Source organism: Hirundo rustica, chromosome Z (assembly GCF_015227805.2).
Source record: "Hirundo rustica isolate bHirRus1 chromosome Z, bHirRus1.pri.v3, whole genome shotgun sequence".
NCBI classification, from domain to species: Eukaryota; Metazoa; Chordata; class Aves; order Passeriformes; family Hirundinidae; genus Hirundo; species Hirundo rustica.
In genome coordinates, this window is record NC_053488.1 from 45,173,965 (window position 1) to 45,187,604 (window position 13,640).

At 38.9% G+C, this 13,640-nt stretch overlaps 1 protein-coding gene across 1 annotated transcript in view; it reads right to left on the bottom strand.

Moving 5' to 3' along the window:
* Positions 1-1,824: 1,824 nt before the first annotated feature.
* ADAMTS19 (ADAM metallopeptidase with thrombospondin type 1 motif 19) overlaps positions 1,825-13,640 on the bottom strand; it is a 143,778-nt gene continuing 131,962 nt past the window's right edge. Inside the window, exons 22-23 of the mRNA XM_040090047.2 lie at positions 4,852-5,029; positions 1,825-2,880 (exon numbers count right to left, since the gene is read on the bottom strand). Of these exons, the coding sequence (XP_039945981.1) occupies positions 2,729-2,880; positions 4,852-5,029 (330 nt within the window). The 3' untranslated portion in view covers positions 1,825-2,728. The remainder of the gene's footprint in view (positions 2,881-4,851; positions 5,030-13,640) is intronic.

Here is a 13,640-nt window from a genome sequence, read left to right on the forward strand (position 1 = left end):
GCACAGCAGGAAAGGGCTGCCTGCTGCCACCCAGGAAAACTCGGCAGGGCTGGCACATGCCTGCCCTCCCACAGCATGCTGCTGCTCAAGCCATAGCCTGGGCACATTTTCAGAACGTTCTTATAATTTTCTAAACAGTGGTATTTCAGTCTGTACTGCTCTTCTGAATGATGATAGAATATACTGAAGCAGTAAAATGAACTTGCTTTCAAATTAAGAGGTATATTTGCTATTTAGGCACAAAACTGCTTCAAAATGATTCACACACATTTAACTAGCTTTGTACTACAGATGCTAAAGAAATCAGAACCAGACTTATCAGCACTATAACATCCTACTTTCACTCATTACATTTAAAAAATATCATTTTAGACCACAACTTTCCATCCCTGTCTCCCAATGGAAAGTACTTCCTTTTTATGATCATCTTATAGAGGTGATGGGAGGATGATTTCAGCAGCAGTCATTGATTTGTTTGTGACAGACACAGGCAGAGTTAAAACACACTTTTAAAATTTTGTGATTAAAATGACATTCTTGTTAATGAAATATTCACAATCATCAGAGCATAAACTTTTAGATCTGTGAGGCTATCACTGGCTGATAAAAAAAATTCCTCTGGTGCCTAGTCTGGAGACATCTTTTCTTTGCTTGATTTTAAATTGTGATTCAAGTGAGTGCAGGAGTATTACCAAGATCTGGTGCTAGGCATGAAGAAAATTTTAAATAATAATTGCTTATTTTGCCTGCCAACTACAATAATTCTATTAGACTTTCACGCGTGCATCTGTGACATTAAGGAGATATGCCCCAGAGCAATTGAATTTTCCATGCACTGTAACTTTTAAATTATACAAAATATAACATTCCATGATGTCAACATTATTTTTCTTTCTTTTTTTTTTTTTAATTTTCAAAACCAGAAGGTATTTTCTTTAAAATCATAACTAGCTCCTCATTAAAGTTGCAGTTTTCAAATGTAGAGCAGTAAGATGCCAAACCAAAGATTTTGATAGAACAGCTATTTGAAACACAGATGTTGATTTCAATGGGAGTTAAGTCTGCATCTAAGTTTTCTTCCTGGAAAGAATGACAATCCTGACTGGGGGCCTCAGTTTACTGTCTGTAGATATCTCTGGCTATCTGCCTGTGGAAACTGTGTGGATACCTACATCACACCTATACTCTAGACTCTTTTCAGAGAAGGAAAAGCAACAATCACTTAAATAAAGCTGCATTCTGTTTTTGCTTTGAGTAGAAAATATAATAAGCTTTTCTGGCTTATTTCTCCAGTTGTCTTGCCTTCAGGTATTGCTCTCCTAAGTATTTTCAGAACATACTTAAAGGCTTGCATCACAAAATGGGGGCAGAAAACCTACCGCTGTCCACTTGCCAAGTTCAGCGGTTACAGGACTCACCTGACATAAATAACTGCCTCTCCACAGAATGTACTTTGTTATTTTCAACTTTCCATATATATCAAGGCTCACAGAGTGACATGTCTGTCTGCAGCTGCAGAGTGGCACCTAAGTCAAGAGGCAGAAGGCACTCATACTGTAGCTGTACCTGATGTGATGCAGGGCTCGATGGATTAATCTACCAGACACAGACACACAAAAAAGAAAAATTCAAATAACAAAAGAAGCTTTGCTTTTTATTGAAAATGTAAAAATCATGTGAATCATGTACAATATTTTCTCATAAGGAAAATCTTAGCTGTTTCATAATGTTTCACAAAACTGTAAAACATTTAATTTTAATAAAGACTTTTTCATTAGACAAAGATAAAACTAAAGTAGTATTACAAAGCTATTTTCTAAATCATCAACGGAGAACTGAGAATGTTTAACAGATTAATTCATACAAGTGGCAGGAGAAAGGACTCTTCCATTTGTAAATCTGCAAAAGGACACACAAAGATATAGAGGGGCATGGGTACTTTGTTTCAAAACTTCAAAAATTAAGTGACATGTTAAAACACTACAGACGTGGATTCATAGGATGGTACAAGTTCTAGGACTGCATTTCTCTACACAACCTTAAACAGTGCAACAGTGATTCAGTGTAAATCTCTACAGTGTTTCATTGATTTAATACTTGTGTTCAAGTATGTGTCCATGAGAATGATCAAAATCTCTACTTAGCTATTTTAACTTTTTTGTTTATAATATAAGTTACAGTAGAATATCCCCTTCAGTATGTTTCTAAATCAAATGAACTAATTTCACAATACATTCTGTAATAACCTGTTTAGTAATGTTAGCTTGTTCACTTTGACATCTGTTGCAAAAAACCACAAGATCATTCTGACTCCAAATGCCGAAAATATAATAAAATTAAAAAGGACTTTATTTCCATATACAACAAAACTATTCAGCTAAATTAAAATAAATTCAAGATAACTGACTTTTTTTTTTTTTTTTTTTTTTTTTTTTGCAACAGATGACCTTACTGAAAATAAACATTTAAAATACTAGTTACTATTTTTTAAAGATTCTGATAAATGTATCCAGAAGTGTTCATATAAAAATTCATTGTGAAAATGTCAGAAGATAAAACATGTTGGCTGTCTAACCAAAACCATTAACGATGTCTGGCAGGCAAAATAAATTAATTTGATTAAATTATATGTGATCTGATAATATTTGGTTTGAAAAAGCCTGTGTAGGTGTGTGAGTGTTTATAAATAAGATTGTAAAGAGCTGAGAGCCAGCCAGCCTGACAGAGGTCAACTCTTTTGTTGCATTTTTTGTGCATAAAAGTCCCTGCACGTTTCACAGCATCGCTGATACCACCTCATATCTTGACAGAGGTTCTTCTCTCTTATCACTCTGCAATACACCGGCCACTGGTCTCCTAGGCACTTGAATGTTAAAGCAGCTGTGAAACAACAACAGCAAAATCAAATATACATTACTGTTGCCTTTACTAGTGAAGAATCATGTAGCAAAAGAGACAAGGACATAAGAAGTGTATCTGGGGAAGAGAAAGGGTTATAGATGTAGATATTTAACAAAAGAAGGAATTACCCTAGTCCTCCTGTTGTCAATATATTCAACATCAAAACTTTTTAAGGCCAGCTTTATTTACAAATTGGATTAAGTTGCATTGAACTTAATTAGTTTAATTTCAGGCAGCTATCTTCTCACGAGTGAGCAGAGCTCATCTTTCTGCCTTGTTCACTTATGAAAACCTCTTACCTTATCATAGAGGGACCGTAGTACTAGAGTTGGAACTTTTCACATTTAGTTATACATATCAAGTATAACTAAATACTTGCATATGTAGTATGTAGCACATACATGGAATTAAAATGGGAACCCAGTGAAAAACACAGCACAAATATAAGATATTGTCCAAAACCCATCACAAATACTGAAAAAATAAGTCAATCTCACATTTGAGTTAACCGCCAATATTAAATAAAGGGAGAGAAATTTGTAAAAGAGCTAGTGGCACAATCCCCATCAGCTTTCACTAGCCCTACCCCCAGATCAAAGATCCCTACTGCCTGATATGAATGGAACCAAATTATGGCAAAAATTATCAACATATTGAAGAGAAGCACTTCATTATGTATTTTGGAAATGCTAAGGTTTCTACTAGACTGGATTCTCATTCCATGCTGGATGGCATTGACTTGTAGCATACTAAGATCACTGCTACATAATCCATGCCATGAGGACAACATAGTCCAATTTATTTATTTTTTTCACTTTAAGTCAAATTTTAACTGACACTGTATTTTTTGTGTGATCCTTTCTGATTCACTTGACTCTGTGACACAAAGCTGCTTACATAACCTCACCAGGGAAAAAGCATCAATGATGGGGAGATGGCATCTTGCTTCTGTGAGACCAGCTGAAGAAAGATAAAGTACCACGGGAAGGAACCTTCAAAAAGGGAAATAGCAAGGAGAGGGCCATTGGCAACAGAAAATTGAAATAATGACTACTGCACAGAAATGTTCAAAGGTTAAAAACCTCAAGGAGAAATACCCTTCACTGTCGTAAAGGAAGCATTGTACGCGGTCTGAAATGCCAGTCCTGTTTTCCATGCAGGAGCCATCTATTGGACAGGAAGATTTAGCTTAACAAGGGCTCTGGAAAATCATCTGAGGAGGGTTTGCTGTGAATATTCCTGTCATATTCAAGCCTGTGAATACTGCTGTCATACTCAAGATACAGATGAATGATTAGGGGAACTAGTGGTAATCATCATCAACAATGAACTAGGAAACAAGAACTACCAGAATTAACAGTTCTGTGGTTATGCAGTAACATAATTTCTTTAAGAACCGAACAGACCTGAGTTCTGCCAGGTACAGCAAATCTCCATTCAAAGTAATTTTCCTTCACACATCCTAATCCATCAGGCATAAATGCAGATATTTGAACTAAAGACAAGTGGAAAGAGCTGTCTGTATTTAAAGAATAAGGGCCTCCTTGATTTCACAAATATCAAGAGAACAGAGTCTGCAGAATTTTTCAACAGAAAAGAAGGTATTTTCTTACTTTAGAAAGGTTTGATAAAATTGACTGGGTGAATATATATAAAAACATATTTTTAGTTTATAGTGTCTCTAATATAAATATATTTTCATATGGGATGTTTTGTTCCCTTAATGCCATACATTCTCATGATAAGGTCCTTCCTTGGATAACAAACCCCTTCACCATTCTTAATGACAGTCTCTGATGTACATACTCAAAACCTGAGGTAGGAAGATCAGTCTCTGCATAGAATTTAAATCTCCTGAATACCTCCTTAGTCCTAGACTTCGGTTTCTAAACATCATTACTGTGTGGAGAGAAAGAACTGAAAAGAGATTTGTCATTTTTGACTGCTTACCTAACCTGGGTGATGTTATTGTGTTAACATTAATTTTCTCATTGCAGGGATGGAGATGACAGGGTCTGTAGGCTGCAGGCTTTTCTGAAGAAAAGCATTCATTGCCATGCCTTCCCGTGATCTTGTGCATGCACTGGATGACTCGAGACTGCATACCTTTGCCACAGGTGACAGAGCACTGGAACACACAAGACACATTCATTGGAAAGGTATCTTTGCCAGCAATTATGAACATGAAATGCCAGTCCATGTGAAGTCAGTGGCTGCTTCTTCAGATGTCAGCATTCCAAGATTTCTGAATTCTATTCCATTAGCTAAATGAAAATCAATTTAAAAAGTAAAAATTAATTAGCAGTGCTAATTGAAGGACTCACTCCAGCATCCTATTGCTGTCCAAGTCCATTTTGTAGAGCTTGTGAGGAAACTCAAATACAGCAGTGTGCCTGAAGGAAGCAAAGGTTACTGTCTTGTATCAATATATTAATTTACTCTTATTAGAGCTTAAAGTGATGGAAAAAACATTCACAGATAATAGCAGAGAGAAGAATTTTTAATAAAGCTATTAATCAACTACAGCAAAAGTGCTCTGTCTGCTAAGCAGAGTGTATGCCTCATGTCTTTGCATCGCAGCTTCACGTTTTCACATGTGTCTCACAAATAAAACACACAGTGTAAGACATGATGCCTGGCCTTTATTTAAGCTTGCCATCTTGTTGTCACAGAGAATGAGGTAAGAAAATAAAACAACCAAGCACTGTAACAATGGTGTAATGATTTTAGTTAAAAACTGGGCGGAAACACCAATTAGTGTAGTGGTTTCATGTTCACCAAATTATTTTTGCCCAAATTAGTGTAGTGGTCTTAGTGTTTACTCTCTTTCTGTGGGAGAAGATCAGGAAAAGCAAAGCAGGTTCAAGCTTAAAAATAATAATAATAAAAAATTAGCTTTATTAACGCACACTAAAATAATGGAAAAGAAAAATTGGAAAAAACAAAACAAAAACAAAAACACAGCAAAAAAACAAAATGAAACTTCAAAACACTCTTCCCTCCCCTTACAAACTGTTAACTTTCTTGCAAAGCAGACAGAGAGACACAACCTGTGATTTTCAGTTAGTTTCACCATTTAAACATAATCTTTCATCACTTTGGGAGAGGAGTCTCTCTAGAGTCTTACGGAGACATTCGCTGTAGTATTCCCCACTAGACAGCTGCCGATGGCAAAAGTAAAAGAATCTGCTCTCTGACACTGGGTTGGGTATTACAGCTTTTATTCTCAAGTCCTGCTCTGCTTGCTGGAGACCTTTCCCGATGACTCACCAATGCCAGAGAGCAGATTCTTTTACTTTTGCCATCAGCAGCTGTCTAGTCTTGTGGGGAATACTACAACTGGCACGCAACGTGTGGCTCAAAGCCACAAAAGGTTCCCAAAAAGCTGGAAGAACCACTCGGGAAGTACGTGGCCGAGGAATCCCACACAGAGACAGACCCGTCAGGCTTTGGCGTTCACTGTGGAGTCTCCGAAACACAGGACTCTACAGGCCAGGGCTGCAGCCTTCTCCCTTGGACTCAAAAATCCCATCGGAGTGCTGCAAAGAAACTCCCCCAAATGGCAAGCAGCTCCGGAGAGTGACCACGTGTTAGTGGAAAACTAATCCTGGAGACTGAGACTAGAAGCTATTTTTGCACCAAAAAGGGTCAGTCTCAGGCAAAAGGAGTGGTTGGGAAAGAAAGGAAAGGAACGCGGGAATTTTGGTGAGTACCACTTCTGGTTTTTTAAGGGAAAATCCTTTTCAGGGGCAATGTTCCTCAGGGAAAAGGGTTTTTTTTTTGCTTTTTCGTGGAAGGCTTTGCTTTCAGAGGAAACCTTCAAAGTGCTTTAATAGCACGCTTCTTTTGCAGCCTGGGGGAGTGGAAAAGGAAACTGTTTCCCCTTTTGGCTTTTTTTTTCTCTCCAGCGAGTTTTTTTTTTCCTTTCAGATTCTCAGTCACAATAAAGAGGACACAGAAACTCAAAATCTGAGCCAAAAATGGGTGCTAGGCTGTCTGTTCCTCACAAAAGAGTCTAATATTATATTTTATATACCTTGAATAATGATGAGACCCAATTATTCAAAGAAACAGCTGAAAAAATTATTTCTGTGGTGGTTTTCTCAGTTTCCACACTTATCATTAGAGCAAATAAGCTCCCCAGAATTTTGGGAGGCTATAACAAAAAAAATAGTTGAATCTGGCTCCTCTAACAATAAAGAAGATGCAAATTTTGCTTTTTATAGCTTAAAAATTAGGTTTGCATTGCAAAAGCATAATAAAAAAGAAAAAAACCCAGTTTTTTGTGAGTTTTCCTCAGCTTGTACCTTTGCAGGCAGTCCGAGTGCTCAAACCTCCCATCTTAGTAGTCCCCAGGTGGAGGGGTCGTAAGATGGAGGGGATACCTTTGTCCAAAATGGCTGAAGCCATGTGCTCCCGAGCCATGAGGAGTCTCTCCCTTTGTCTGTCAGTCCTTCCTGCAGTCCCTTCTTCTCCCCAGACCCTTCCCTTTGGTGCTGCCCCCAGCACTGCCCTCTCCTCTGACTCCGCCCCCTACCCTCAAACCTCCGCCCTCCAACTCCTCCCTGTGTGACTCAAGCCTCCAGCCCCTCCCTGCCCCTGGTTCCCACGGTTTCCCTGCCCACAGTCCCTGTTCCCATGCCCGGGGTAGGGAGGGGGGAGGGGTGGGGGGAGCCGGGAACCTGGAAGCAGGAAGCAATCCCCACTTTTCTGCCACCCCTTTCACATATCAACAATCAAAAAGAGGGAGTGCTGTCCACAGTAATTGGGACCCCTTCCCCCAACAAGTGATTCAGGGTTTATGCAAAGCTCAGGCCAAATTCAAATACGAAAGAGAATACTTTTGCAACTGTTTAAAAGCAAATTTAGCAAGAAATACTACAGTTCCCTTAGACCTCCAAAAAGATTTGCTTTTGGAGCTTTGGCAAAATGCCGAAACGGCTGTTGGTAATAAGAATCTGCCAATTCAATTAGCAACCCAGCCCAATAAGTCTTTCCAACCTTATAGCAGAATAAAGCAGCTTCCATCAGAACCTTTAATAACATTTGCGGAGCAATTAACCCAAGCTATTGAGTTACAGGTTAAGAATAAGGGAACCCAGGAACAGGTCCTGGAGGAGATGGCTCTGGCCGATGCAGACGAATAGTGCAAGGCAGCTAACCTCAGCCTGTCCACAGAACCAGTTCCAACTTTACATGACATGCTCCAGGTGTGTGCCAGGAAGATTCCCTTCATAAAGGCTCATCAAAACCACAATTCCAGAGTCAAGCCACCACAGAAAGCTGCTGCAGACACCATGTTTCCTGTACCTGTGCCACGGCCACCACCCAAGAGAAGAACAACGTGTCTCCTGTGCGATCAGGCTGGACATTGGGCATCTCAATGCCCAATTAAAGAAGCAATTTCTGGACTTTCGGTACAATGGGGGTGGGAAGTTGCAAAGGTCTAAAGGGAATTTTTCAAAGAAACTAGAAAATGTAAATGTTAAACTAAATAATCCTGCTTTAACCAGTTCTGCCTTTCAGCAAAAGTCATCGGATATGATAGTAAAGGATCCAGTGACCAGAGAACCAAAAAGTCCTCATGATCTGGTCACCTGGGGTCATGGGTATGTCTATGTGTCCACTTCCCCAAGTCTCAAGTGGGTGCCAGCTGAGTGGGTGAAACCTTTCATCCCCAAAACTGCAAAACCCCCTGCAGAGGGCCCACAAGTGGCCAGTGCTGCCTGGAGGAGGAGAAAGTGGTGAACCTTCTCCTTCTAATTATCATTATTCCTTGACAGTGTCTTTCTAAACAGTTTGCACTAAAGGTCATTTTTCTTTTGCAACTTTAAAGGTACTCAAGGTCTCAACTCTGAGCATCTCCCACGAACCGAGCCTTCCTCCTTCTTAATTTAATAAGAAAAGGGGAAATGTTGTAATGCATTAATTAGGTTTATATTTCATCGGATTTGTAATGTTTTTTCTATGTATCATGTGATCTGTCCTTGCCCAGCAGTGCCCATCCCCCACACTGAAATGTAACCTCACTCTGTTCCCCACCCACGTATCCCTGATTGGGTGGTGCCTCTGGGCCCTGCCTCTGGGCCCTGCCCCCTGGGGGAAAAAGCCCTGAAGGGGGAGGAGCCACAGCTCTCTGGTATCAGCGAGTCATCAGGAAAGATCTCCAGCGAGCAGAGCAGGACTTGAGAATAAAAGCTGTAATACCCAACCCAGTGCCAGAGAGCAGATTCTTTTACTTTTGCCATTGGCGGCCATCTAGTCTTGTGTGAAATACTACAATTCGCTACAAGAGAAAAACAGTCTGGTGGCTCTCAGTGTCACAAATCTGCAACTGCCTGGAGTTTTTTGCAGATTGTGCTGTTCTAGCCTTTCCCCTGGCTACTCCTGGGCCTCCCAGTGTATCTGGTGTACTGTTTAAGAATGCTTCTTCCAGTACAAAACAAGGGTTCTCTTCTTCTATCTCTAAAATTGTCTCTGTCTCAAAAGAAATAGAGACCTCCTTTTACTCCAGGAGCTGAGGGCTTCAAATCACTCTGTCTCTAAAATCATCTTAGTCTCAAAGGCTGAGACCTCCTTTTACCCCATGAGTGAGGGGCTTTAAGATTCCCACTTAAATCTCAATCATATCATTCCCCAACTTTGACTAGAACTAACATTCCCCAAACAACATTGAGATGTTACAAGAGACAGTCCATTTCTCCATAGTTTACCCCAGAGAAGTCCGGTTAAAAAATGCCCACTTCCTTAATCCCTCCTTCTAATAATCCTTATCAGTTCTTTCACTCTTGCTCTACTTACTTCATGCAGTGTCTGTTCTACGCCCACTCTATTTCTTTCTTCTCTCTTTTAGAGAAGGGTTAGGCCTTGGAAGCTGCATGTTGCCAGGAAAGGGTTAAATCTGCCCAGGCCTGCAGTGGCCATGTGCTCTCTGCAGGAGAGCAGTCCCTCCCCCACCTCAGCAGAGTTTCCCCTCTCTGTTCTTTTCCTCTCTCCCTGGGAATCACCAGAGGAGGGGGGGGGAGGAGCTCTGCCCACCCCTCGGTGACAATCGGGGCAGCCCCATCCCAACCAGGCCCATGGCTGTTATCAGGGGCCCGGGGCTTTGGGTGGGTTTTAAAAGTAGTTCATGTTAAGCTGCAGCCTCTCCTCCCCCACTGGGAGCCAATGGTGCCCAGCTAGGCCTTGGGGCCTCCTGCCCTCAACAGGACGTCCTGACTTGATGTTACCTGTTCAGCTGGCCAGGAGGAAAAGGACTGACTTGAACAAAATCAGAATTTATATTGGTACTTCCCAAAGTCACATTCAAAATTCTCAGTGGTCAAAGCAGATGTCAATATCTAAAATTAGCTTCTGATAGATCCCTGTCCTTTCTAAAACAATTCCAAGGTCCTGACAGGGCAACACTCCACATTCCTTCCCAACCACAAATTAAACTGTGCCCACCCATGACAAATGGTAACATTGTACTTCTAACAAAAATATATATTTAATTAAATAGTATTTTAAAATAATATATTAGAGTGAAAACTTGGACAGTGTTGTACAGATGTTCACAAAACCTATTCCAAAAAAACCCCACGAAAAGCCCTCAAACAAAACATGCCTTTTCTGACTTTTTTGTGAACAAAATTTCATAGGATGTGAATTACTTTTCTGTCCATTTGACACACATGCTATTGCTTTAGCTACGAATCTATTAAAAATTACATATTGGAACTTTCTCCTAGCCTCTAATGATTTTGACTCAAGCACCCAGAAATTTCACCAAGTTTTATAGAAATGTTCTATAGAAAACATCTTCAAATAAGAATAAGTTTCTTGTAATGTATAATGTAAGAGCTCAGGCTGCAAATTTTGCCACATAATCCTGAAAATGGTTTTCTAAATAATTTTTATTACATAAATGTTCTCATTATTGCTCTTGAAACTTTGGAAGGCTTTGAGAAGCAGCTGAAAAAAATCTGAAATGAGAAAGACAAGGAGAAGGTGCTATAACAAAAAATGTTTCCCAGCCATCCTGTCTTGAGATGGAGATGAAGAAGTATAGTTTTCTGCAAAGGATAAATAAACTGTGACTATAGGAAACACTAAACAAGTTTTTACCCTTTGGTTTTGTTATCTATGTGCATTTGAGTGACATATTAAACACTATCTTGGAAGAAAGATTTATACATGCTAAATGGGAAATAGAGGGCTTGTGCTCCAGTGTGTGCAGTAAGAGAAGTGAGACTCCTGTCTTTTGGCCTCATAAGACTCCAAGAGAGGTATAAGAGACTAGGATATACACTTGGATGTTTTCACAAGAGACTGAACTTGTAACCACATGAAATCAAACACTGGCATTTTACAAAGGCAGCAAGTGGACTTGATTTTGCTCCTGTTCTCAGTGAGTCAACATAGAACTGTATCTCACCTCCATGAGCCAAGGCGTGTAAAGATAATAAATTACAAATATATAGTTGTCTATTCGGTATCAACCACAGTTTAACACATGAACAAATTTACAGGAGGAAAATCAGTTGGTACTGAAGTATTTTCATAGTATGCTATCAATTTCAAATCTAGTATACTGCTGTAAAATTGCATGAGAAAAGCCTCTCAACAGAATTCATTTTCTTGAATTCTCTGCCTTTTCTCTGTGCAGATAAAAATAATCTGAGTTCCTATAACAACCAATATTATGCATATGGTCAACATAAAAAATCACATATATACCTACACAAATTTTATCCCCAATAGCAGATGAACATAGATTTTGATTTTGCTAAAATTCTGACCACTCTTTAAATTTCTCTTATCATAGTTTCAGAGGTAATTATTTTTTGAATATTTTAATGAAATTAAAATTTTGACAACAGAATAGGAAAAAAAAAAGGTGAAAAAAAGATAAAACTAAAACTACAACACAAAGAGAAAACAAATTTGAGAGTAAAGGGAAAATTAAGGCAAGATGATGAAGCTAATATGTTGAAGATGTCAAATAAGGAAAAATAATCTTTAAATGCTATCATGGTGATCTTAATTTAGAGTAATATTGCATGCAGTGTTACATTTTTTCCCCTTCAAAGATTTGCATGTTTATCAACCGAAGTTAGAGTATACGTGAGCGTGTGGTATTCCTTTTTTCAGCTACAGAGAAGGAGGACATAGGCAGGTGGACCTGGTACTCAGTATCTCCAAAAATAATTCCTCTGCCTTAGGTTATCCTAGAGTGAGTAGGTGCAATCCAGACCCCTGGAATATTGGAGGGGAGAATGGGATTTGAAAAACACTAGTCTTTTTGCTAACAAAATGGGCTCCAGTGATTTATCTGCTAATTGATAATGCCAAACAATTCCTGTAGGCAGGTGCCTTTGTGGAGAGCACTCTGGCAGCAGTCACATCTTCTCTACATCAAATAAGCTCTGGCCTGAAAGTTTGTTGTGACTGCAAATAGCACAACATGCAACAGACAGATCTCTCAGCTAATCAGTGTTTAGGTGCTGAATTTCTATGCAGAATCTGGCAAGACTTTGTCATTAAAATCTTAATTGGTGAATTAAGATCCTTTAAATAACTGAGCCTTTACTAGCCTTGATGAGATATTTAAGAGTGTTATGAAGCATTACAATGTAGTTTTTCATCCCAGGATGTAGAGATCTTGCAAACAATTAATTTTAGATTTGCTTGACCTACTTATTAGTATCCCAACTTTAGAAACTGACATCAAAGGATGATTAAATGAAATGTCTCAGTTCATACAGGAAATATGTGGCAAAGCAGGAAATAAAGAAATTTGTGTTCTATGTACTTTTATTTTCACAGAAATGTACTAAATTTTAACAGCGCATATTTTCTTATTTTTTAAAAAATGGGAACTTACTAAGTCTTGTAAGATGTTTGGGGAATGTTGAGAAGAAGCAGGCCTAGCTCCAAAACTTTTAAACCCAACCTAGTCAGTGTACAAGTAAAGCAAGATTTTTCCAAATGCCTAGGGTTTTAAAACCAAGGAGGAATTTGTTAGGTATGCTGTGCTCTTCTATGTTTACATAGTAGCAACAGCAGCAGTGGTGTCTGACTTCAAAATTAAGAATTCTACTGACTGAAACTCAGAAAAAAATCTTTTTACCATAAAAGCTCATATTAGCTCAAAGTAATATGAAATAGTATGAAATAGGGAAAGCATCAGGCATTTAGTAGTGCACTTGCTAGCTACACAGACAGTGAGGTTTCTGTGTTCATGAAGTGGTCTTAAACATGAGTTTGTCCTGCAAACACATCAGCCAACTGCTACCATAACTGAGAGCAGACACTGAATACAAGTAGTTCATATTTTTCTTCTTTATCCTGAAAGATTTTGCGGACTTGTTCTGACTTCATCAGGAAACACCTCAACTTCTGCAGATCATCCAGATGCACCTTCAGAGGAACATCTCTGACCCTTGTTTTCATACTCCTTTTACTGTATATGCATGTGTACATTCAGCTGAAGCAGACTTCCAAAACTGCCTCCCAAACTTGTCTCACCTTTGGTTTCTCTCACTGCAAATATTCAATCTAAGGTAAATACCTTGCGTTGGAAGTGCAGCTGTCACATTTTAGGTAGTGCTCATGGTATGCAGTTGAAGCTGTATAGGTTCTGCATATTTCTGACTTTCAATATTTAAAACTCTAACAAAGCTTTCAAATTCAAAGAAATAAAAAATATTTTCACTTTTACACATGAATTGGTGAACTTAATCAGAAATAATTTTATC